The following is a 26,894-nucleotide window of genomic DNA, read 5'->3' on the forward strand; positions in this document are numbered from 1 at the left end:
CCAGCCTGGCCATGAAAGGTCATGAGTTGTTTTCTTCCTTTCTTTTCTTCTTTCTTTCTTTTTTTATGGTTGTGGGGCTTGAACTCTGGGCTTGGGCGCTGTCCCTGAACTCTTCAGCTCAAGGCGAGAGCTTTACCGCTTGAGCCACAGAGCCAATTCTGGTTTTTTAGTGGTTTATTGGAGATAAAAGTCTCACGGCCTTTCCTGCCCGGGCTGGCTTTGAACCATGATCTTCAGATCTCAGCCTCCTAAGTAGCTAGGATTACAGGCGTGAGCCACTGGCGCCCGGCTTTTAAGAGTCTTATCTCCAATTAACCACCTAAAAACCTGACATGAAGCTGTGGCTCAAAGTGGCAGAGAGCTAGAGCCTTGAGCAAAAAAACTAAGAGATAGCACTCAGGCCTGAGTTCAAACCCCAGGACAGTTAGCCACCCCCCCAAACAAACAAACAAAAAAAAGCTTAGTGAATAGAGGTTTAAAAATCCATTCATGCTTCCATGGATCTCGATATATGACCGGTTATTTCAAACCACTGAGCGAGTAAATCATAAGCTTTACGCTCAGTAGGCTAGGACAACCCTGTATATGAAAGAAAAGGAAGTTGGATCTCTTCCTATTCTCATACAAAGAAAACAAAAATCTGTTCCTAGATGGCTTGACACCCCGAGTGTGAAAAGGCCTTCGCAAGACAGCACAAGTAATAACCAGACACAGGACACGTGTGGCGTGCAACACACATGGCTGCATCAATGTGCTGGCACACCTACCTCCATTTGTGGATAACCTGACGCTTTAAGGCATCTGCTTTTGGGGGACAGTGTCTCACTGTGCTGCCTACGCTGGCCTCAGCCTCTCGAGTAATGGGGACCTCAGGTGCTACCCGCCTCCTCAACCTAAAGATGTCATTTTAAGAAGTGAAAAGACAAAAAAGAAAAAACAAAAACAAGTGTGGGACCAGGAGTGTGGCTCAGGTGGTAGAGCACCTGCCTTGCAAGTGCAAGGCCCTGAGTTCAAACTCCAGAACCGCTAAAAAAAAAAAAAAACACCAAAAAAATTAACGTGCAAGATATAAACAGGAATCTGGACACCAGTGTCTCACACCTGTAATCCCAGCTACGCAGGTTGCTGAAATCTGAGGATTGCAGCTTGAAGCCAGCTCAGTGAGGAAAGTCCATGAGATTCTTAACTCCAATTAACCACCAAAACCTGGAAGTGGAGCTGTGGCTCAAGTGGTACAGAGCCAGCCTTGAGTTAAAAAGACTAAGGGAGAACACCCAGGCTCTGAGTTCAAGCCCCAGTACTGGTACAAAAGAAAAAAGAAGGGCTATGAAGGTGGCTCAGTGGTAGAGCGCTTGCCTTGCATTTATGAGGCTGTGGGCTCCATTCCTCAGCACCACATAAGCAGAAAAAGCCGGAAGTGGTGCTATGGCTCAAGTGGTAGAGAGCTAGCCTTGAGCTGAAGAGCTGAGGCACAGTGCCCAGGCTGAGTTTAGGCCCCACAACCAACAACAACAAAAACAAAAAACAAAAAAAAAGGAAAAAAGAAAGGGAATACAACTCTTGATTAGACCTTGCTTTCAATCTCCTAAGCCCCATGTTGAGTTTCTAACAGAACGAAGGAATCTGTAAACAAGTTCATGTGTTATTTTAAGTCACTAAATTGGTGAGGATTTTATTTTTTGGTGCCAATCCTGGGGCTTGAACTCAGGACCTGCATACTATCTCTGAGCTTCTTTTTGCTCAAGGCTGGCACTCTACCCCTTGAGCCATCGGTCCACTTCCAGCTTTTCTGGTAGTTCATTGGAGAGGAGAGTCTCACAGATTTTCCTTACCAGGCTGGCTTAGAACCGTGATCCACAGACTTTAGCCTCCTGAGTAGTTAGTATTACAAACATACTTTTTTGGGTTCTTTTTTTTTTTGTCAGTTGTGGGGCCTGAACTCTGGGCTTGGGCGCTGTCCCTGCGCTCTTCAGCTCAAGGCGAGCGCTCTACCACTTGAGCTACAGTGCCACTTCCAGTTTTCTAGTGGTTTATTGGAGATAGGAGTCTCACAGTCTTTCCTGCCTGGGCTGGCTTTGAACCATGATCCTCAGATCTCAGCCTCCTGAGTAGCTAGGATTACAGGCGTGAGCCACCGGCGCCTGGCTATGGGTTCTTAATCCAATATCCATTTAGGGTTTCCAGGTTATGTGATTTCTCAAAAAAAGAAAAAGTTGCAGTATTTTCATGTGTGTGTCCACGTGCATTTTTGGGTATCAAATCTCAGACCACTGAACAAGGTTCTCCAAACAGCACCCTGTGTAAAGCAAGCCCAGGACCCTCTTTGCTTTGGAGTCCCCTGTGGGTTTGGTCTACAGGTCATAAATGGCTCCAATCGCTTGGGAAATGCGCTCAGCTGAAGTATGGGTCCCAGTGAGGTTACTCTGACAGGGTCATTGTCTGTTTTGCTAACAGCATTTGTCATGAGTGTCAAATGAGATCTCCAGCATTGTGTCCAGTCTTCTGTGGATGGAGGGAACTTCAGAAATGGGGGTAACTATGCCCCAACAGTCACCAGCCACACATTTACCTGACAAGATGAGGTTTGATGCGTGCTTGCTCAGGCTGCTCTTGGCTCTCCACCTGCAGCGCATCCTCCAGCAGCTGTGCTATAACCTCCCGGGCAGGGCCCTGGTCCTCCGAGCACACGGGGGTCTTCATCTCTTGAAGCAGTATCAAGTATTTACTTTCTATCTGGCACAGCTTGGCTTCCAGGCTAGAATACTGCAGAGAATATGGGCATTACCTCAAGCCAGAGACATGGGAAAAGTGATCCTGAGACCGTGGAAGATGAACAAACCCTGAACTACTGTAAGGAATTTCCCTTAGTGAGCCACAGACAGATCACAACGCAGATGGGAGACTAATGTATGCCACAAATCACATGATGTGTTTTTTAAATGACCAGCTGTGGACCTTCTATTTCTTCTTGGGTTGTGGTACAGAAGGGGTACTGATAATCGAAGTTCAGACTGGGCTGGTATATGAGCAGTTGAAACCAAGCCACACTGGTGCCACCTGCTACTTGCTGCCGCGAGCAGCTGCCTCAGCTTTGTCAAGGTACTGTCACCAGAGCTATTTTTTCTTTTTGTTGTCCTGGGCTTGAATTCAGGGCCTGAGCACTCTTCCTGAGCTCTTTTGCTCAAGGCTAGTGGTTCTACCACTTGAGTCACAGCTCCACTTCTAGCTTTTTGTTATTGGTGGTGGTCATGGGGCTTGACCTCTGGGCCTAGGCACCGTCCTTCAGCTCTTCAGCTCAAGGTAAGCACTTTTCCACTTGAGCTACAGTGCCACTTCCTCTACTTCTAGCTTTTTAAACAACGATCCTCAGATCTCTGCCTCCGAAGTAGCTAGGATTACAGGCATAAGCCACTGACACCTGGCTACCACCCCCTTTTCTTTTCTTTTCTTTTTTTTGTTGGTCGTAGGGCTTGAACTCTGGGCTTGTCCCTGCACTCTTCAGCTCAAGGTGAGCGCTCTACTGCTTGAGCCACAGCACCACTTCCGGTTTTCTAGTGGTTTATTGGAGATAAAAGTCTCACGGCCTTTCCTGCCTGGGCTGGCTTTGAACCACGATCCTCAGATCTCAGCCTCCTGAGTAGCTAGGATTATAGGCGTGAGCCACCGGCACCCAGCTACCACCCCATTTTATAGGTATAGAACTCAGTAGTATAAATCAAAATCCAGGCTGGGAAAGCAGCTTAGTGGTAAAGTGCTTGCCTAGCATGCATGAAGCCCTGGGTTCAATTCCTCAGTACCACATAAACAGAAAAAGCCGGAAGTGGTGCTGTGGCTCAAGTGGTAGAGCACTAGCCTTGAGCAAAAGCTGCTCAGAGACAGTGCCCAGGCTCTGAGTTCAAGCCCCAGGACTGGCAAAGAGAAAAAAGAAAAAAAAAGAAAAAAGAAAAAAATCCAGCCAATGTAGACGGTGAATGAGGGTAAATATGATTGAAGTGCTGTGTAAGCATGAACAAAAATGAACAATGAAACCTGCTAAAATTGTTTTACGGAGAGGAGGGGGTGATGGTGGGAGGGTTGAAGGGAACCTGCATGCATGAATGGAAATCACTATGAGACCCCTCGCAGGCCCTAATATATGCTAGTTAAAAAAAAACAAAAAACTTTAAAAAAAGTTCAAATAACCTTAATTCAAGACCTGTGCAGTTTTGCTTAGCTTTTTCCCCCTGAAAACTCCACTAAAAATGCTTATGAATGAATGGGTGTCAAAGAGCATTTCTGTCATCATCAAAGGCAAAGCACAGAATTCTATGCGTTCTATCTTCTACCATTCATTCACTTACCTATCTCTTATCATTCATTCATCGATCCATGGATCTATCGCCTATCATTCATCTATCAATCTATCTTCTATCATTTATTCATCTATCAATCTACCACCAGTCATTCATTCATCAATCTCCCTTCTTTTTTTTTTTTTTGGGTCCGGTAGTGGGCCTGAACTCTGGGCCTCAGCACTGTCCCTCAGCTCTTCAGCTCAAGGCTAGTGCTCTACCACCTGAGCCACAGCGCCACTTCCGGCTTTTTTCTTTTTGCTTATGTGGTGCTGGGGAATCGAACCCAGGGCTTCAGGCATGCAAGGCAAGCGCTCTACCACTGAGCCACCTTCCCAGCCCCTCAATCTCCCTTCTATCACTCACCTACCCATGTATTTGTCTTCTATCATCTATCTGTCTATTATCTATCTATCTATCTATCTATCTATCTAATTTTTGTGCCAGTACTGGGACTTGAACTCAGGGCCTTACACTATCACTCAAGGTTGGTGTTCCACTGCTTGAGTCATACCTCTATTTCAGCTTTTTGCTTCAGAGATAAGTCCCATAGACTTTTCTGTTCTGGCTGGCTTTGAACCATGGTCTTCAGATCTGAGTAGCTACATAGGCGTAATCACCAGCCCCTTCTATACATTCAAAGCACACAGTTCCAGCAGCCTCACTGCTGCAGGTGCGGCTGCTGCCCTAACCTGAAAGCACATTGCTTAAAGATGGTTTCCCAATCTCTGTTCCCCCAAAAGAGGGGGCCCCACCCTCCAACCCACCTTTGACATCAGGTCCCTCTCTCTCCTTTCTGCGTTCCGTCGAAGAGCTGAGAGCTCCAAAATTTCCTTATTTAGAAACTTATTTTGAGTTTTGTAGCCCTGTAGATTATCCTGTTGAGGGAGAAAAGAAGTGAATTCATATTAAAGGTGGACCAGTTAGCCTATGTAATTAATATCTTTCCATCCTCCAAGGCCATGCTAAGTTAGGGCCAGTCCAAGTCCCCATGAGTTGTTAACAAGAATTTTCTCACTCATCTTTTTAGCCACTTGTGGCAATAGAGAAGAGAGGTACCGCTGAGTGACAGACAGACAGACAGACAGACAGACAGAAAGAAAGAAAGAAAGAAAGAAAGAAAGAAAGAAAGAAAGAAAGAAAGAAAGAAAGAAAGAAAGAAAGAAAGAAAGAATAAATATTTCCTTAATGTTGATTTTTCTCAGTGATGGCAGGAAAAACAAACAGGGCTTATTTTCTAAATCTATGTAATCTTTTTGATTGATTCCTATTAATTGAAATGACACCAAAAAAAAAAATAGCTCCCATTCTTTTTAAACTAAAGTAACTGAACACACTGTCTGAAGGGCTTCATTTACTTAATATAAAAAAGACTTCATTAGCTGCCCAGGAGGCTGAGATCTGAGGATCATGGTTTACAGCTAGCCTGGACAGGAAAGTTTGTGAGACTCTTATATCCAATGAACCATCAGAAAACTGGAAGTGGTACTATGGCTCAAAGTGGTAGAGCACTAGCCTCGAGAAAAAAAACTCAGAGAGCACCTAGGCCTGAGTTCAAGCCCCATGACTAGAAAAATAAAAACAAAAGACTGCAAAGTTAAATTTTAACTTGCAACACATACCTCCTCAACTCTGTGTGTGTGTGCGCGCGCGCGCGCACTGGTATTGGGGCTTGAACTCAGGGCCTGGGCATTGTCCCTTAGCACATTCACTCAAAGCTGGCTCTCTACCAGTTGAGCCATACCTCTACTTTCAGCTTTTCAATGATTAGTTGTAGATAAAGAGTCTCACGGTCTTTCCTAACCAGGCTGGTTTCAAACAGTGATCCTCAGATCTTAGTTTCCTGAGTAGTTGGGATTCCAGGCATGAGCACCAGTGCCCAGCTTCTCATCTTTCTTTTATGTACATTAGAATAGTTCAAGTTTATGAACAGGATGAAAGTACAATATGGCTGAGGACACAGCTCAGTGCTGAAGCACCTGTGTAGCATGCACCACATAGCATGCACAAAACACTTCCAATGCTATGAACATAAGGTTTAGGGATAATAAAAACAGGTGAAGCTTCTAAGTGAACAGACTAGTTAGAATTGCCTTAAATGTTCCCTGCAAGTTCAGTCTTTTTAAAATATGCTCTCCTGCCCCTCACCATGTCTAATTATTTCTCTCTCTTTAAGACAGGGTGTTGGACTGGGAAGGTGGCTCAGTGGTAGAGTGCTTGCCTTGCATGCATGAGGCCCTGAGATTGATTCTTCAGCACCATATAAACAGAAAAAGCCGGGGGCTCTCAGCCCTGTGTCCAGCCGCCCACTCTGACCTCATATCATCTGCTCAGCCTCAGCAAGACAAATATTCAAGGTATCCAATATCAAAGCCAAAACAAGGTCCTCAGACTTCCTTTCTTGGCCCAAATCATGGTGCTCTTTTTTCTTGGGATCTCAAAGCTATCGTGTGTGTGTGTGTGTGTGTGTGTGTGTGTGTGTGTGTGTGTGTGTACACAAGCCAGTCCTAGGCTAGAACTCAGTGTGTGTGTGTGTGTGTGTGTGTGTGTGTGCGTGTGTATGTGTGTGTGTGTGTGTGTGTGTGTGTGTGTGTGTACACAAGCCAGTCCTAGGCTAGAACTCAGGGCCTGGGTGCTGTTCCTCAGCTTTTTCAGTCAAGACTGGTGTTCTGCCATTTGAGCCACAGCTCTACTTCCACTTTTTGGTGGTTCATTGGGGATGAGTCTCATGGACCTTCTTACTTTGAACTGCAATCCTTAGATCTCAGCCTCCTGAGTAGCTAGGATTCCAGATGTGAGCCACCAGTGCCAGGCATAGCTACCATATTTGGTGCACCTCAAAGGACACACTGCATCACAAGTGAATACCTGGAGACAGTTACCAGCCTACAGGCAGGACTTCCAAGTAGGCAAAGTGGCTTTGCAGCTGCCAGCTCTGGCTCTAGGGCCTAAGCTCAACCTTAAGCCACACTGCGCCATCCCCCGCTTCCTGCTGGGTGCTTCTGGCAGCTGTGAACTCTGCCTCAGTGTTTGTGCTCTGTGAGCTACACTCTGAGTTCTGGGAGGTTGAGGGCCACACCCCATATGCACAGAGTGCACTCGTGGCTGCATGCATCCAGAGTCAGAAGAAGGGAGCTGTGAGCACGGAGGTGTCTGTGGAACAGCCATGCACAGGACAGGAGACTCAGGGGTTGTGAGGGATGGGCGAGCAGAGAAGGGGCAACTCTTACCCTCAGCCTGTCCAGCTCCAGCTGGCCCCTGCTGGCTGGGGGAGGCAAGGGGGAGCTGGGCCCTGAGGTGGGGGATGTGGTGCTGCCTTCCCACGCACTGAGCTTGATGATGACCTCGTCCTTGGCTTGGATGGTCTCCATCAGCATGCCCAGCTGCTCGTTGAGCTCGCCCACTTTGCTCTTCAGTGTCCTCACTTCCTGCTGGAGGCTGTCTTTCTCCAGGGCCAACCTCTCGAGCTGGCCGCTGAGGCCCAGGATCTGATCATCCTTCTGGTGCAGCAGCGCGAGCGTGTCCCCTGGAGCCCCCTCTCCCAGGCGGCTGCTGGTGAAGTACTTGTCATACTGGGAGGAGCGGACAGTCTGCTGGAGCAGCCGGACAAGCTCCTGGGAGCCGAAGGAGCATGGAGTGAGGGTGAGGGCAGTAGGGAGAGAAGGAGGAAAACAAAAAGCAGAAATCAGGACAAGGCTACAGGGAGCAAGCCTTGGAAATTGAGGAAACACAGAAAGAACCTTTACTGGAAACATTTTAATACTGAACTTCCTCTTAAAAGAGTTCAAAAATAGAGAGGAAGGAAAATATTTACTCTGTGAAGACTGTCCACAGAGAACAATCAAAGGAAACTGGAAATAAAGATATGAAGACTACGGTTAGCCACAGTTCCTAGTAAATGTTTATTGGCATGAATGCATCTGTGTGTGGAGAGGGAAATCTGTAAGGCCTAGCACAGTACTATGCACCTATAATCCTAGCACTAGCTGGGCTGAGGCAGGAGAACGGCAAGTTTGAGGCTTAGGCTTAAGTTTGAGTCTGGGCTACATAGTAAGACTCTGTGTCGAAAAAAGAAAAAAGAGGGGCTGGGAAGGTGGCTCTGTGGTAGAGCGCTTGCCTTGCATGCTCGAGGCCCTGGGTTTGATTCCTCAGCCCCACATAAGCAAAAAGAAAAAAGCCGGAAGTGGCGCTGTGGCTCAAGTGGTAGAGTGCTAGCCTTGAACTGAAGAGCTGAGGGACAGCGCCCAGGCCCAGAGTTCAGGCCCCACGGCCAGAAAAAAAAAAAAAAGAAAAAAGAACAAATGCTAAGCACTGAGATCTGAAGATCTTAGTTCAAAGCCAGTCAGGGCAGGAAAGTCTATGAGACTCTCATCTCCAATTAATCAGCAAAATACCAGCGCAGTAGTTCAAGTGGTAGGGTGTTGGTCTTGAACAAAAAAGCTAAGCAAGCCAGGTGCCAGTGGCTCATGCCTGTAATCCTAGCTTCTCAAGAGGCAGAGATCTTGAGGATTGCAGTTCAAAGCCAGCCTGGGCAGGAAAGTCTGTGAGACTGGTCTCCAATTAATCACCAGAAAACCGGAAGTGGCACTGTGGCTCAAGCAGAAGAGTACTCACTTTGAGTTGAAGAGCTCAGGGACAGCACCCAGGCTTAGAGTTCAAGCCCCATGACTGACCAAACAAAAAAAAAAAAAAAAAAGTTAAGCAAGAGCACTCAGGTTGGGTGCTGGTGTCTCATGATTGTTATCCCAGATACTCAGGAGGCTAAGCTCTGAAGACTGCAGTTCAAAGCCAGCCTGGGCCAAAAACTGCTAAGACTCTTATCTCCAATGGGACATAAAAAAAAAAGCTGGAAACGGAGTGTGGTTCAAGTAGTAGAGTGCTATCCTTGAGCACAAAAGTTCAAGAACTAGGCTGAGGACAGGCATCAAAAAATTTTAAAAATTAAAAATAAAAAAGGAGGGCTGGGAATGTGGCTTAGTGGTAGAGCGCTTGCCTGGCATACATGAAGCCCTGGGTTCGATTCCACAGTACCACATACACAGAAAAAGCCAGAAGTGGTGCTATGGCTCAAGTGATAGAGTGCTAGCCTAAGCAAAAGAAGCTCAGGGACAGAGCCCAGGCCTGAGTTTAAGTCCCAGGACTGGCAAAAAAAAAAAAAAAGGAAAAGAATCTGTGCTCTAAGATTTACTAAAGTGTTGAACAGCTCAGAAAGAAAGCAACTATTTAACAGGATGTGCATACACTATTGTTTAGAGTAGAGTTCAGGGCAGAAATGAGTTAGGGCCAGAGAGCCTGCCCTGTGAGCTCCTGCCAGAAGCCGTCCCTGTCCCTTGACTGAACAAAGGCCAGGCCCCGTGGCAGGCCCCGGAAGTGACACAGCAGCGCGATTCCTCAGGAAACAGGCTTCATGAGCGCATTCTACTACGGGGGCCTTGTCCTGCAAATTGGGCCAGGGAGAAATCCAGGGCGATGGTTACCTTCTGACTGGACAGGTCTTTCCTGAGCCGTTCCAGCTCCTCCTGCTGGCTCTGAAGCTGCAGCTGCATCTCAGAGGCTGGCTTGGTGACTCCACTGCAGGTGCCCTCGCCTGAAGGGTCGCCGGTGCTGTGACGGTTTTTGTATGACCCGATTATATCTTTCAGAGGACGCTTTCCTTTGTATGGGTTGCGCCCAAAGTCGAAGGGGAAGCCTGAGATGGTGACTCCTACACAAAGACAAACCCTGCGTGTACAGCAAGCCACGCCCACCATTTGGAAATTGCAGTAAAATAAAATGTCCTTACAAATCCCCTCTAAAGGGGGTGCAGTCAAACCCTGAGAACACAGCACACAGGGGTCACCATGCTTCTGCACCCCTTGATCCAGAGAATAACCAACACGCTAAAACCCTGGAAGACTACCATTAGATCACTTTGAGGAGAAAAAAAAAAAAAAGCCAGGAAATGATGGCTCACATCTGTAATCGCAGCTACTCACGAGACTGCAATCTGAGGGCTGCAGTTCAAAATCAGGTTCTGGTCTCCAATTAACCACTCAAAAACTGTAAGTGGTGCTGTGGCTCAAAGTGATAGAATGCTAGCCTTGAGCAAAAGAGCTCAGGGGCAGCGCAGGGGCCTCAAGTTCAAGCCCTACAACTGACCCCCCCCCCCCCCCAAAAAAAAAGCCCAGAATCTAAGGCTTCACTCCCAGCATGGCACTATCAGAAGTGGGTTTTGTAGGAAGCCTCACAATTATGGAGGACATGAAGAATGGAGTCCAGCCCCTTTCTCTACCTCTTTCTTTTGCTTCCTGGCCATGAAAGTGAATGAATTTGCAGATTTGCATTGTCACATGTTTCTGCCATGATGTGACACCAAGGCCCCAAACAATGAGGCCAATGGATCATGGACCAAAGACTCCAACACTGCAAGCTAAAATAAACCTTGTTTTCAGATTAGTTGATTCATCTCTGGTGTCTGTCATAGAAATGGAAAGCAGACTGACACAATGGGTGACACACATTCTCTTCTTTCGAGTGTACCTCCAATTTCCAGAAGTAAAAAGTGATTACAGTCAGTCTTTCCATCAAAAGCAGCCTGACTTCCGGGAGTTCTGGCTCTAGATAGGACATGACAGAAGTAGCTAAGCTCTGTCCCTGAGCCTCTCTGTCTGTGCTCAAGGCTAGCGCTCTACCACTTGAGCCACAGTGCCACTTCCTTTTTACTTTTTTTTGTATGTACTGGCCCTGTGGCTTGAACTCAGGGCCTGTGCACTGACCCTGAGCTTTTGTGCTCAAAACTAGTGTTCAACCTGAGTCACAGTTCCTCTTCTGGCTTTTTGGTGGTTCACTGGAGATAAGAGTCTCTTAGACTTTTCTTACCCAGACTGGCTTTGAACTGTGACCCTCAGATCTCAGCCTCCTGAGTAGCTGGGATGACAGGTGTGAGCTACTGGGATCCAGCTATTTCTTGTTTTTTTTTTTTTTTGTTTTTTTTTTTTTATTGGTCGCGGGACTTGAACTCTGGGCCAAGGCACTATCCCTCAGCTCTTCAGCTCAAGGCTAGTGCTCTACCACTTGAGCCACAGTGCCACTTTCAGTTTTTTGAGTGGTTTATTGGAGATAAGAGTCTCACGGACTTTCCTGCCCGGGCTGGCTTTGAACCACGATCCTCAGATCTAAGCCTCCTGAGTAGCTAGATTACAGGCATGAGCCACTAACTCCTGGCCCACCTATTTCTTATAGTAGTTTGTTTTTCAAGCCTTTCTGCAGAGAACTAAGGCCCCCAGTAGGCTTTCAGCCTCCAGAAATGGCTGCCAACAAAGTGTGTCCCACGCATGTCACTGTGCGTGCGAGGGCCAGCATGGGAAGTGGTACCTCTGCTTCCCTCGGGCATCGGCTTCTTTTTTTCTTCCTGTGCCACAGGCTCTTCCAGATCCTTCGGGGGTGGGTCTAAAAGTTCCCATTCCTCGCTGGTATAAAACACAGTCCTCCGGCTGTCATTATGCCCTCTCCCGGGACGGAAAGAGGACATTGAATTTCTAGGGGGAAGACAGCAATGTGATAGGTTAACAACAAGGAAATGTAAAACAGAATGAATCTTCATGTGCATAGAAGTGGCAAAAATGAAAAGGCATGGTAATACCAAACGCTGGTGAGGATGTGGGGAAAGGGAGGTTCTTACAGGCCACAGGTGTGAGTACAAGTGGGAACTATTATCAGCAGTGTCTACAAAGGCTGGGGTGCTGCCTCCCGGCCCCATCGCCCCTGGTCCCAGCATTTACTTCAGGAACGCCTTACACAGTCATACAAGGAGGAGCACTGACTGCAACAGTATCTGTGTGAGCAAGAACGGAACCATCTCAGCATCTGCCAGCAGAGACCAGATACACTGCAGAGCTGTGTAACAACAGGGTGCTACACAGCTCATTCCACCAACATGTGCAAGTGCCGGCTGGGCACTGGGCCTCCCCCAGAAACCCAAACACCGGCACATTGTTTTGGAATGTACTTCCTCAAGTTACAGGTTTAGAGAGAGACATTTGTAAACACTGAAGGCGAAAACTGAAGAATGGTGAGTAGAGCGCAGCATGGCTTAAAGTCTTAATAGATTATCATCATCTTTTTTATTAATAGACTATTTAAGGCTACATGTGTGCAATTAAACTACTAAAAAATTCACACATACTAATCATCAGTCATGGAATACTAACCAACTTGCCAGAGAGCAAGAACACAGAAGAAACGGAGAAGGATTCCAGCTATTCCTGTGCTGTTTAGTTGTGACCCCTTCTCCAGCAGGAGCTGGGTGCAGTGGTACCGGTGCCTGCTGTCACCCTAGCTGCCTACTGGGAAGCTTAACATAGGTAGATTGCACCAGGCCAGTGCCTGAGCAGGGAGTAAGACCCTATCTCAAAATTCAGAGCTGGACCAGTGCTAGTGGCTCACACTATAATCTTAACTACTCAGGAGGTTGAAACTGGTTCAAACCCAGCTCACGCAGGAAAGTTTATAAGACTCCATCTCCAATTAACCAGCAAAATGCTGGATTGGAAGTATGGTTCAATTGATAGAACCTGTGTTATCTGTGTGCTGGGGGGAGGGGGGAGCTCACTAAGTACAAGGTCCTGAGTTTAAAACCTAGTACCTCCTCCTCCACAGAGAAAATTTACAGGGGGGGGAGGTGGGGGAATGAACAGCCAGAAAGATAAAATTCAAACAAGAGCCCAGAGGCTCATGCCTGTAATCCTAGTATTTAGAAGGATAAGATCTGGAGGATCAACATTTGATGCTAGCCCAGGCAGAAAAGTAAGAGAAACTCCATCTCCAATTAATCAGCAAAATGCCAGGCTGGAGGAGTAGCTCAAGTGGTGGCGTACCAACTGTTAGCAAGTAAACCAAGAGAGTTCAGGACCCTGAGTTCCAGCTCTGGCACAGGGAAGGAAGAAAACAACACAACACAAAACACAACAAAAACCTCTTGAAGTTAAAACACTGCTTCATCAGTCCCTGGAGAACCTCAAGGCCTGACGGTGCAACAGGGAGGAGTCACTGCGGTGCGGGCTTCTCAGCGGGGCACTCATGGCGGCCGGCAGAGGCCTCACTGGGTGCAGGCGTGTGACCGGCACTGCCCTGCGGAGTCTGATCCACTTGCACAGGTTCTTTGCACTGGTTTACAGGCCATCCCCTGATGATGGGCGCTCTGATTCCAGGTGGTAAATCAGGCTCTACAGACAACACAACACCTCCTGCAGCTACAGCCAGGCCTGAGGCGACACCAACCCCAGCCACCTTTCCAAATGTACAGACTGCATTACATGGGTCTCTGCAGGTGAGTGACCTGCCCTTGAATCCTGACAACCAGCAGGAACTCAATCACTGAGACAAGGGTTGGGAAATGGCTCTAGAAATGGCTCCTTGCCAGCCTGGTTTTGGGCACTGTTACCTTTCCAGTGTTCGTGGAAGGATGTGGCGGGGTGGAGGTTTCTAGTTGTTGGGACATGTGGACAAGAGAATAGGGGGCCACTCAGCTCCCTCCCCTGGATCGCAGAAAAATAAACAAAAGGGGGAGCAGGTCTGTGATTGGCCATAGCCATCCAGATAAAGTGGGCATGGCCTCCTGTATGCAAATTAACTCAACTTCTCAGATGCATTCTCCCGAGGAGCCAGAGATATGGGGACAAGAGAGAATGCGGAGGGGGAGACAATGTGAAAGGAGAGAAAAGCAGAAGCAAGCAGTGGTCACAGCAGGAAACTGTGAATTACATAAATCAGGTTCTTCCACATAGCTGAACAGGGTGTAGAGCAGAAGCCCTCACAAGGACACTCAAGATTAGTGACTGCTTAACCCCCTCAGTGCCGAGGGGCACGGGGAGCCAGCCCTCGGCCATCCCCGACAGTCACCCTCCGGTGCAGCAGGCCACATAGCTGTATTCCGGGGCAAGTGAGTGGGATTCCAAGGCCCTGAGCCAGTGCCAGGTGCAATCTGTGCAATCTTCCCATGGGTGCCTTCACTTCCAGGGCTAGACCAGAGATGACAGGAAAGACTTTTTCACTTTAACCCTGCAGCACTATGGGCCTTTGTTTTTACAAGCCCACCTGTGCATGCCTTTCACCACCCAGTACTGAATCTAAGGCACGTGAGAAGCCGGAGGGTGGCTGTTCCCACACCAGAGGAAAAACAGAAGAGGGCAGAGGCGCTCAGCAGACACACAAGCTCAGGAAGGCCTTGCAAGCTCTGCTCCCCAGGGACCTGGCCACCGGCCCCACCTCAACTGGGGACTCAGAGGGACTGAGGAGGCAGGAGAAAGGGGAAGGGGTCATTGTGGTAGATCAAATACAGCCCATCTGCCACTCCACCCACCTCCAAGTCCCCGACTTCACTGATGGTTGTTACCTTATATGCCAAGATACACTTGGCAGATGGGATTGAACTAATGGTTCATCTAAACTGCCAGTGTCCTGAGAGGAAGCAGAGATCTAACAAAGGAAGAGGAAGAGAGACTGGACCAGAGATTGGGGAGGGGAAGGGGTAGAAGGAAGGCTAGTAGCTGCCAAAGCTGCGGGCTCCAGAAACGAATCCTTCCTGGAGCTACAGAAGGAAGCAGGTCTACTAATGCCTTCATTTTAGCCAACAAAGGTGACTTTGGACTTCATGCCTCTGGAACAATAATATATATTGTGAGTCATTCAGTTTTATTTTGTTGACTGATGATCCACGGACTTCAACTCAGGGTCTAGACACTGTCCCTTAGCCTTTTTTGTTCAAAGCTAGCATTCTACCACTTGAGCCAAACCTCTTCTTCTGGCCTTTTGGTGGCTCATTGGAGATAGGAGTCTCAAGGGCTTTCCTACCTTGGCTGGGTTTGAACCACAGTCCTCAGATCTCAGCCTCCTGAGTAGCCAGGATTATAGGCAAGAGCCACTAGTGCCCTGTTGAGCCACCAAGTTTGTGGTAATCTGGCAGCTAAGCCACCAAATTCAGAGTAATTTGGCACAGTAGTCAGAGCACACTAATCCCACTGCTGTCCAATAAGCTAGCTTTCAAACTGGAAAATATGAGAGAATGATTTTTATTTTATCCAACTTTAGTTGACACTTAAGCCTGGAATATCAATGTCTAATACTAGGAAATGTTTTCTTCTGATGTGGAGTCTTTCTGTTCCCAGGCTCTGGGACAAGTGTCCCCCAAAGGCCTTTCTCCAAGCCACTGACAGATGAGTATATCTACCAATTGAACTGGCATAAACAATACTGGATGAAGTCGCAGAGCGCATGTCCAACAAGTTCAGGCCCCGAGTTCAAACCCCAGAACTACTCTTCCCCTCCCCCGAAAAACATCTAAATAAAAACTTGAGTGTTCAGACAGGTGCAACTCTACTGGTTCCTTCATCCCGTGCCTCCCTGGCCTCCAGCTGCTCTTTTACTGTCACCTCCTCCCCTAATCAGCACCCAAGGCTGTGTCCCATGATGAAGGTCTATAAACCAAAGCCATCACTTCTCTAATGAGAAGCAAGAAACTGGATTGCTGAGGAGAAAAAGAATTAGGGCTCATACCTGTAAATCCTAGCTAATCAGGAGGCTGAGATCTTGAGGATTGCAGTTCAAAGCCAGCTGGGGAAGGAAAATTCATGAGGCTCTTATTCCCAATTAAGCAAGAAGAAGCAGGAAGAGTGGAGCCACAGCTAGCCTTGAGTGAAAAAACTCAAGGACAATGCCCAGGCCCTGTGTTCAAACCCCAGTACTGGCACACAAAAAAAAAGGAAGAAGGAAGGAAGGAAAATAAAGAGAAAGAAAGAGAGAGAGAGAAAGAAAGAAAGAGAGAGAGAGAGAAAGAAAGAGAGAGAAAGAGGAGGGGGGAAGGAGCGAGGGAAGGAGGGAGAGGGAGAGAGAGAAAGAAAGAAAGAATAAAAGAAAGAGGGAAGGAGAGAGGGAGGGAGAGAAAGAAAGAAAGAGAGAGAGAAAGAAAGAAAGGAAAAAGAAAGAAAGAAAGGAAAAGGAAGAAAGAAAGAGAGAAGAAGGAAAAGAGGGAAGAAGGAAATGAGGGAGGGAGGGAGGGAGGGAGGGAAAGAGGAAGCTGCCAGGTGTCTAGTGCAGCCCAGGCTCCTGAGGCTCTGATGGCTATAGATGTGGTGTTTCACACCTCAATCCAAAGACATGGAAGTCAACACCAAAAAGCCAACACCAGTGAAAATGGCCGGAGGCTCTTAAAAGGGCTGTGGCTTCCGTTGGCCAGTCCACACACCACACAGAGAGAAAGATGCACAATGGCATCAGTCCTTAGGAAAATGCAAACTAAAACCACAAGTAGACACCAGCCAGGTTGCTGTCGGAGGATGGACACGAAGGGCTGGTGAGGAGCGGAGGGTTGCACGTGTTGCTGTGGGGTCTCAAATGCTGCAACATCTCCTCTGAAGGTTACTTAAGATCTGGCAAGCCAGGCCCACGGACTCGACTCCTGCCTGGAACCTAGCTATCCAGGAGGCTGAGATATGAGGCTTGCAGTTTGAAGCCCGTCCAGGTAGAAAAGTCTGTGAGATTCTTATCTTCAATTAAACAGCAAAAGGCTGGAATAAGAGCTGTGGTTCAAGTGATAGGGCACCAGTCTTGAACAAAAAAGCTCACTGGACATCACACAGGCCCTGAGTTCAAGTCCTAGGACTAGGACACACGTGTGCGCACACACACAAGACCTAGTCAGTCTAGGTCTTTTCTAAGCCAACGTCAAAAAGAAGTCAAACTGTGTGTCCACATAAACTTATACACAATACACAAGCTAGACACTAGTGACTCACATCTATAATCCCAGCTACTCGGGTGGCTGAGATAGGAAGATCAAGGTTCAGAGCCAGTCGAGGCAAGAAAGTCTGTGAAACTCTTATCTCTAATTAACCACCAAAAGTAGCTGTGGCTCAAGTGGTAGAGCACTAGCCTTGAGCAAAGTGGCTCAGGGACAGTGTCCAGGCTCTGAGTTCAAGCCCCAGGACTGCCACAAAACAAAACAAAAACAACAAAACATGTACACCAAGAAAACGTGTACACCAAATGGAAGCCATTGGTCAGATGTGGTGGCTCATGTCTGTAATTCCAGCTATTTGGGAGGGTCTTGAGGCCAGTCTGGGCAGAGGGAGTGATCTCATTCAAAAACAGCACAGGCAGGAGAGTCCATGACATTCTTTTTTTTGGGGGGGGGGGTCCGGTCGTGGGGCCTGAACCCTGGGCCTGGGCGCTGTCCCTCAGCTCTTCAGCTCAAGGCTAGCGCTCTACCACTTGAGCTGCAACGCCACTTCTGGCTTTTTTTTGCCAATGTGGTGTTGAGGAATTGAACCCAGGGCCTCAGGCATGAAAGGCAAGCGCTCTACCACTGAGCCACCTTCCCAGCCCAGTCCATGGACATTCTTATCACCACTTAAGCACCAAACAAGCCAGAAAGAGAGCTGAGGTTCAAGTGGTAGAACACTAGCCTTGTGGGGCTGGGAAGGTGGCTCAGTGGTAGAGCGCTTGCCTTGCATGCATGAGGCCCTGGGTTCGATTCCTCAGCACCACATAAGCAGAAAAAAAAAAAAAAGCCCGAAGTGGCACTGTGGCTCAAGTGGTAGAGCACTAGCCTTGAGCTGAAGAGCTGAGGGACAGCGCCCAGGCCCAGAGTTCAGGCCCCATGACCAGACCCCCCCCAAAACAAAAACAAACAAACAAACACTAGCCTTGTGCCCAGGCTCTGAGTTCAAGTCCCAGGACTGGCACAAAAATAAATCAGTAAAGGGTAAGGGGCCTGGCTCCTGTGGAAGAGTGCTTACCTAGCAAGGGCAAGGCACTAGGATCAATCCTCAGTGCCAGGGGAGGGGGGAGTGGAAACCACTTAAACATCCACGTGTGAGGAGTAGACACTCAGGAAACAGCGTATGACAAGTGGCATAGCCACAGAAATGCGGTGCTGAGACGTGCCAGCACAGGCAAACCGTGAAAACACTGCAGTGGAGAAGTCACCCGCCAGGGCTCAGGTGGGACACTTTCCACTCTGATAAGAGGTCAAGAATAAACTAATCCAGAGAAACAGGAAGTGGATGAGAGGTGGGGGAGGGGTGGAAATAGGAAGGGACTGCAAAGGCGTACAGAGTCCTCCTGGAGGAGACGAAAATGTTTTCAAATTGACTGGGATGAGGTTTGCACCAGTTCTGTGATATCCTAAAAAAAAATAAATAACCAATACTGCCAATACTGGAGCTTGAACACGGCCTCACGCTTTCCACTCTCCCTTAGCTTCTTTCACTCAAGCTTTTTTCACTTGAGCCGTAGCTCCACTTCCAGCTTTTTGGTAGTTAATTGGGAATAAGAGTCTCATGAACCTGGGCATTGGTGACTTATGCCTATAATCCTAGCTACTCGGGAGGCTAAGATCTGAGGACTGTGCTTCAAAGCCAACTTGGTCAGGAACCAGAAAACTGTAGCTTGCTAGCCTCGAGTGAAAAAGCTCAGCGACTGTGGCCAGGCCTGAGTTCAAGTCCCACAACCAACAACAACAGAAAGTCTCATGAATTTTTCTGCTCTATCTTTGTACCTCAATCTTCAGTTGTCAATCTCCTGAGTGGCTGGGATTATACGTGAGAGCTACCAACACTGGTCCAAAGTATACATTTTTAGTGAGTAAATTGTATGGTATGTGAACTATATCTCCCTATTCTCTATGAGGCCATGCACAAGCAGAGCTGGGCCAGGCCTGGAGAAGGAAGGAGGCCACAGGCTGGGAGCCTTGTGATTTTAGACACATGACTTCTCCAGTTTCAGTCTGTAAAACCTCAACCATCTGACCTAGCTCTCAGAGTAAGCCATTATTTATGGCATCAATGCAGAAGAGGCATGCTACTTTACAAGCTAAACAAACAAACAAATAACAATAATAGCCTAAGGGATAGTATGGCGTAAAGAACAAAGAACCTTCACAAATGTCAGGTGGTAAACATGCACCAGGCACCATCAGAGATAATCTGGTTCAATGCCATATGCTGTTTCCTAAAGACTTACTTGAGCTCATTCCCCCACTGCTTCAGAGAGTAGAAGTTAATGGCGTTGGGGTGGCCGGAGGCTGGCTGGCTTGCAGCCTGGTCTCCCACCAGCTCTCCAGGAACAGTTTCCACAGCGAGGACATTTCTGGCTTTTTCTGCAGAAGCATTTGGATGTGGGTAAATCATATCTGAAACAAAGGCAAGCAACCATATTATCAGTGACTCAAAGCTTCCACATTATGCTTGTATCCTACATGAAACACCGACTTGATACAGTCTGTAACAATCTCAACTCTGTAAAATATCAGGCGGGCGGGCGTGTGCGCGTGCTGGTACTGGGGCTTGAACTCAGAGCCCAGCCACTGTCCCTTAGCTGTTTTGCTCAAGGCTGGGGTTCCACCACACTACCACTTGCATCACAGCTCTACTTCCAGCTTTTCGCTGGTTAATTAGAGATAAAGAGTCTCAGGGCTGGGAATGTGGCTTAATGGTAGGGTGCTTGCCTAGCATGCATGAAGCCCTGGATTCCATTCCCCAGTACCACATACACAGAAAAGGCCAGAAGTGGTGCTGTGGCTCAAGTGGTAGAGTGTTAGCCTTAAGCAAAAGAAGCTCAGGGACAGTGCCCAGGCCCTCAGTTCAAGCCCAGGACTAGCAATAAAAAAAAGAGCCTCACAGACTTTCCCACCTGGGCTGGCTTCAAACCTCACCTCAGATCTCAGCTTCCTGAGCAGCCAGAATTACAAGCATGAGCTACCAGCATCTGGTACAATCACACACTTTCAATGGATAGTATATAAAACAATGTGTGGGCGGCTTTGGTACTTGTAAACCATTTCAAACCATCAAAAACTTAACTGCACTGGCCTGGGGAGAGAAAGGTAAAGATTTTCTGCAGCCCTGTTGATCAGCAGCAGCCTTGGCATAAACCTGGGGCCATGCTCCACACACCTATACTGCTCCTCGGCATGTCCACGACAAAGCATTACAGGGGAAAAGCAAAGCAAGGGTCAGGTTATAGCCTACGCCTTTTCTTCTAAGAAAAATGGAAAAAAAACATCTCTGCTACTATCTGCACAGTAAGTGAGTACATCACAGAGAGAACTCAGTGAATTCACAGGCAAGTGCCCGGATGCTAAAGTGCGCCCACGACCAACTTTCAAAACTTCCTCTTCAGTGCCGATTTTCACAATAATGGCATTTTGTTACATGAATGAGTAATAAGATGAGTGGGGCTGGGCGCTGGTGGTTCACACCTGTCATTCTAGTTGCTCAGGAGGTTGAGATCTGAGGATCATGATTCAAAGCCAGCCCAGGCAGGAAAGTCCATGAGACTCTAATCTCCCAAAAATCCACCAGAAAACCAGAAGTGGTGCTTTGGCTCGAGTGGTAGAGCGCTAGCCTTGAGCTGAAGAGCCCAGACCCAGAGTTCAAGCCCTACAATCAACAAGAAAGAAAGAAAGAGATAAAGAAAGAGAGAGAAAGAGAAAGAGAGAGAAAGGAAGGAAGGAAGGAAGGAAGGAAGGAAGGAAGGAAGGAAGGAAGGAAGGAAGGAAGGAAGGAAGGAAGGAAGGAAGGAAAGAGGAAGGAAGGAAGAAAGATGAATGGGTATTATCAATGAAAGAAGGAAAGTAGTCATGGAACAGGAAGTGAAGAAATCAATAGAGGAGTTAACAGGTTATTCTTTTTTGCATAGATTCTCCTATGATCAAAGGTTACTTTTTTTTTTTTTTTAATCAGTCCTGGGGTGTGAACCCAGGGCCTGAGCGCTGTCTCTGAGCTTTTGTGCTAAGGCTAGTGCTCTATCACTTTGAGCCACAGCACCATTTCCAGCTTTTTGTTAATTGAAGATAAGGGTATCATAGATTTTCCTGCCCAGGGCTGGCCTCAAATCTCAATCCTCTGCTCTCAGCTTCCTAAGTAGCATGAGCTACCAGTATCCACCAAAATTTACTTTTTAAGGAAAATTTTGCTCCAAACATTTCCTAATACACTTTGTATTCTCCCAAATGATACAAATGCTTCAGGACATGTTTATAGACAGAATTTACTATTACTTCACAATAATCAGTCTAATCCAAACATCCTTCTTTTTTTCCTTCCATGCAGAAGCTTGAGCCCAGGGCCTTGTATATGCTAGGCAAGCACCCCTATACCTCTTTTTCTTTTCTTTTCTTTTTTTTTTGGTTGGTTGTGGGGCTTGAACTCTGGGCCTGGGTTGCTGTCCCTTAGCTCTTCAGCTCAAGGATAATACTCTACCACTTGAGCCACAGTGCCACTTCCAGCTTTTCTGTTTATGTGGTGCTAAGGAATCGAACCCAGGGCCTCATGCATGCGAGGCCAGCACTCTACCACTGAGCCACCTTCCCAGCCCCATCTTTTTAGTTTTTTTGAGAAGGGTCTCACTATAAATAGCCCAAGTTGGTCTTGAACTTATGATCCTCCTTGAATTCATGGCTTCCCAAATGCTAGGATTACAGGTGTGCCCCACCATGCCGATCTTTACTGCATCTCCTTTAATAAGTATTCTCCCAATTATATTAACTGTGAAAACACAATCAGGGTAGAACTGCTGGCCACTAGAACCCAAGAAGCAAGCAGTTTCTAATGGGCCCAGAGCACAGAGGAGTCACTTAGGACAGGCCTCCAAAAGGCCCAAGCACTGCCAAGTCCAGGAGGCCTGGGTGGCGCTGGCCCTGGAAGACACACATCCCACATAAGCAAAAGAAAATAGTTCAAACACTACTCATGCAGCCACCTCTGGCTACCTCACCAGAGCACCCTGAAGCCCAGCCACCGTGTTAGAAACCACCCGCCCCGGCAGCAACATGTGGGGCCTTCTGGTTTGGGGCACAGTGGCCAGGATGAGGTGGCACTGTCAGTGGCGCTGGCCCCCAGAGGCAGGGGGAAGGTGGAGGCTTTGTTTCAGAGACAAGTGGGAGTGCCAGGCGGGCTGGGCAAAGTCTTGCATTCTGAGCTGAGCCAGGAAGTGGGCACTGCCACAGCCAGCAAGTGCGGTGCCCCATCCTGTGGGGCTGGCCATTAGGGGAGGTGTGAGGCGGCCCCTCCACTGTGACCAAGAAACCCCCTGGCGCTGGGCGACCCTCAGCCCATCCTGGAAGGGGTCCTGAGGAAGCCGGGTGCTGGGGGAGGGGCAGGCAGGGGCGGAGCCAGGGAAGAGCAGGCTCAGACATTTCTAAAAATCATCAGCTGCTCTGTAGAACACACACATGCCTATTTCTCAGCTTACTACAGTTTTTGCTATTACAATTAGTTTGTCTGATTTGTTGTTGTTTTTTGGGGGGAACTGTTCTTGGACTTGAACTCAGGGATAGGGATAGGGAGCTCTCTCTGAGCTTCTAAGCTTTTTTTTTTTTTGTCTTTGTTGCTGTTGTTGGTTGTGGGGCTTGAACTTAAGGCCTGGACGCTATCCCTGGACTCTTTTGCTCAAGGCTAGCACTCTACCACTTTGGGCCACAGCACCACTTGCGGATTTCTGGGGACTAATTAGAGATAACAGTCTCATGGGCTTTCCTGCCTGGGCTGGCTTTGAACCGTGATTCTTGGCTCCGAGCCTCCTGAGTAGCTAGGATTACAGTTGTGAGCCACCAGTTGTGGCATCCCTGAGCATTTTTGCTAGTGCTCTACTACTGAAGCCAACAGCTTCACTGCCAGTCTTTTATTTTCTAGCAGTTAATTGGAGATTAGTCTCACAAGCCCCTCCCCCACAGTATAACCCCTGCTCTCACTGTATTTGATGTGGGCATAATTTGTGGAGGGGAAGGGGAAAAACAAGTCGTTTAAATAAGGATACAGGTGGACCCGTTGCAACAATGAGAAGTACAAGCTGCTGTCATGTTGAAAACAAACTTTGTAACTTTGGTGGGGGGGGGGGGGGATGGGGGGGGGAGGCTGGGAAGGGATGGGAAGGGGAAACAAAGGAGGAGGCTACAATGCTTGATAAGATATGTACTCATTATCTTGCCCATGTAATTGTAACCCCTCTGTACAGTATTTTCACAATAAAAAATTTAAAAAAAAAAGAAGAGTCTCACAGACCTTCCTGCCCAGGCAGACTTTAAACTGCAATCCTTAGATCTCAGTTGAGTAGCTAGGATGATAGGTGTGCGCGCCACTGGCATCCAGCTCACATGGCTGCTTCTCAAAGCAGGGCTCCACATTAGCAGTCAGGGCCCCCGGAGGAGTGAAGGGAAGTGCCAACTAGGACATGGCACTGTTTCCCCCAGACCTCAGGAGGAGAGGCTAGCTCTTGGCAAGTGTTCCTTTTCTTGCAGCTGTAGTGGGGGAAAAGGCAGGCTGAGTTTCTTGTTCATGGCAGCGGTGCCATGCCTTCAGTCTGTTTCATTGGATATGGATTCTCCTTTTCTTCCTGGGCTGGCTCTGGACATGGGTCCCCTGATCACAGCCTCTTGAGTAGTTAGGATTACAGATGTGTGTCCACCATGCTGGCTTCTGCTCTTTGTTCCACACTTTCCAATGCCTAAGTGACAGATGTGAGGGCTGAGACTGCAAGTCTTGATTCCAGTGTGGCCTCTTAATTTGGTGACCATAGCAAGAAAGCTCCGGCTCCTTCCTTCTCCCCCCTGCTCCTGCCTGGGACCTAGGGCAGCTGGGCTGGGTGCCCCGCCACCAACCTCTGCAGACAGCACAAGCTGGGCACAGCATGAGAATTTCCTGAAACTTGCCCCAGACTTGCAGCAGTGCATCAGGAGACGACTGCACACTCTGATGTGCAGAGTACTCTGAATGGAGCCAAAGTGAGTTTTTGTTTTTAACTTTTCATTTTTGGTGCTGTTTTTTGGGCTTGAGACTTCAACTCTGGGCCTACGCACTGTCCCTGAGCTTTTGTGCCGAATGCTAGTGCTCTACCACTCAAACCATAGCCCTACTTCCAGTTTTGTTTTGTTTTGTTTTGTTTTGTGGTTAAATGGAGATGAGAGATACACAGGACTTTCTGCCTGGGCTGGCTTCAAACCATGATCCTCAGATCTCAGCCTCCTGAGTAGCTGGGATGACAGGCTTGAGCCACCAGCACCCAGCTCAAAGTGTGTTTGAATTCAAACAAACAAGTAGGCATGAGGGGCTGGGAAGGTGGCTCAGAGGCAGAGTGCTTGCCTTGCATGCATGAGGCCCTGGGTTCGATTCCCCAGCACCACATAAACAGAAAAAGCTGGAAGTGGTGCTGTGGCTCAAGTAGGTAAAGTGCTAGCCTTGAGCTGAAGAACTGAGGGAAAGTGCCCAGGCCCAGAGTTGAGCCCTATGGTCAACAACAACAAAAAAAAGAAGAAAGAAGGGAGGAGGAAGATGAGGAGGAGGAAAAGGAGGAGGAGGAAGAGGAGGAAGAAGAAGAGAAGCAGAGAGATTGACCAAGTGAGGACCTGGTGGGCATCTAAAGAGAGCCCCGGATGGGCCAGCTTGCCTGGCACGCCAGTGTGTGCCTTCTGTTCCCTGCCTGAGCACCAGAATCCCCCTGCCTCTCTACCAGCTGCAGACCTCACACTTGGCACACGGTCTGTTGGGCAACAGGGCTGAATGAATGGGTAGCAGATGGTACTCCATAACACAGCACACAGGATAGACCATCTGTGGACTCAGAGGATTTGGCGGGAGACAGCCGGGGCCTCAACGGTCCTTAATGGCAGAACTTCACAGTCCTTTCCTGACTGCCTCTCTCCTGATACCTTCCAACAAGCTCCCTGAATTGGGGGGGGGGGGGGGTTGTTATACACTGGACTCCTTGGTTCCCCTCCTCTTCCCATCCTACACTGCTCTAGCTCAAAGCAGACCTTTCCCTTCAGACTTGCACCTAGATCTGGCTCTGATGTCCCCATGGGGCCACACCCCACCTGCTCCACACTGTCTCAGAGCCTTCCCCACTGGGCTTCTATCAGGCCCACCCAAGATGAGCTAGTCTTAGCCAGGGATCACTTCCCCACTGTCCCCCTCCGCAGCTTCTTCTGCAGGGCTGGTTCCCAGAAGGACCTGGCCAGACAGCAAATTGCTTTGGGGGATGAGGAGATGCATTCAGGTGCTAATCTTTCTTCAGCAAGGCATGGGGAAATGGTGACCACCATCACTGGTGTCTCCAAATATCGAGTGGCATTCTGTAGCATTTCACAACCTCTTCCCCTGTTGTGATCTGGCACGTGATCATGGCATTAAAAGATGACACTCAACCACTATGCCGTTGCCAAAGCTGCCTTTGGCTACCACTGGCATGCCTCCGTCTTGCAGCTCCGTGTTCTGCTCAGAGCCCTGCACAAGCCTGAGAGGAGCAACTATCATCTCCTCCCCTCTCCCACCTCTATTGTGCTCACGCTTGTAATCCTACAGAGGAAGCTGAGATCTGAGTATCACAATTTCAAGCCAGCCTAGGTAGGAAAGTCCATGAGACTCTTTTTTTTTGGAGTAGGGGTAGTGCCAGTTCTGGGGCTTGAACTCAGGGCCTGGGCTCTGTACTTGAGCTTCTTTTTGCTCAAGCTAGTGCTCTACCACTTGAGCCACAACTTCATTTCTGGCTTTTTTTGGTAATTTAGTAGAGATAAGAGTCGCACAGAGCCAGGTGCCAGTAGCTCATGCCTATAATTCTAGCTACAAGGAGGCTAAGATCTGGGGATCACGGTTCAAAGCCAGCCTAGACAGGAAAGTCTGTGAGACTCTTATCGCCAATAAACCACCAGAAAACTGGAAGTGTGTTGTGGCTTAAATGGTAGGGCGCTAGCCTTGAGCTGAAGAGCTGAGGGACAGCGCCCAGACCCAGAGTTCAAGCCCCATGACTGACCAAAAAAAAAAAGACTCTCATAGACTTTCTTGCCTGCACTTACTTTGAGTTGTGATCCTCAGATCTTAGCCTTCAGATTAGGATTACAGGCATGAGCCACCAGAACCTGGATCCATGAGACTTATCTCCAATTAACCACCAAAAAGCCAGAAGTAGAACTGCGACTAAAGTGATAAGAGTTCTACAGTGAAAAAGGTAGGGGATAGTATCCAGGCCCGAGTTCAAGCCCCAGTATTGGTGCGTGCATACGCTCACACGCACGCGCTCGCACACACACAGAGCTGAATTTCCAACCACACAGATAGCTGTCTCTTGTTCTGATGACATGCCTTTTAGAGAGCCCAGAAATGCAGACAATTCTGTGACACTGCAGTTCACTACCAAGTACTTATTCCAGCATTTGACTTGAAACCTTCCTTTGGATAGTGGCCATGCATTCAGCAGAAACTGGCTGCCCAGACTCCCTGCTGTCAGGGGACATGACCCTAAGGAATCACCATCACCACAACAGAATCCAAGCCAGTGACGCACAAGCCACAGGCTTCCGGGTACCATTTTCTTTCTGATCTAGGAGCTACCCCTAGGGTGACTGAGGCGAGTAGGAAAGCCAGCAGGCTCAAAGGACATAACACTGAGTCAGAAGCAGCCTGGGTTCCTCAATGGCATGAGTTGCTGTGCTAGCCTATCAACTGCCCAAAAGCTTGACAAAACCCTGTTTGTAAATGAGCCAGGTTTCCTGCTCACTGAAGCAGAAATTAATCTAAACCTTCTCAAAATGTTATC

General features: G+C 48.2%; 1 protein-coding gene across 1 annotated transcript in view; it reads right to left on the reverse strand.

Annotated features, from left to right (window-relative positions):
* The window catches only part of Tbc1d2b (TBC1 domain family member 2B), a 72,758-nt gene that overhangs the window by 14,809 nt on the left and 31,055 nt on the right, over positions 1-26,894 (reverse strand). Inside the window, 6 exon segments of the mRNA XM_042697761.1 lie at positions 2,570-2,763; positions 5,099-5,209; positions 7,562-7,945; positions 9,809-10,035; positions 11,685-11,848; positions 19,329-19,497. Coding sequence (XP_042553695.1) covers positions 2,570-2,763; positions 5,099-5,209; positions 7,562-7,945; positions 9,809-10,035; positions 11,685-11,848; positions 19,329-19,497 — 1,249 coding nt within the window.

Source organism: Dipodomys spectabilis, unplaced genomic scaffold, assembly GCF_019054845.1.
Source record: "Dipodomys spectabilis isolate Male_0828 unplaced genomic scaffold, ASM1905484v1 ptg000228l, whole genome shotgun sequence".
Classification (NCBI taxonomy): domain Eukaryota; kingdom Metazoa; phylum Chordata; class Mammalia; order Rodentia; family Heteromyidae; genus Dipodomys; species Dipodomys spectabilis.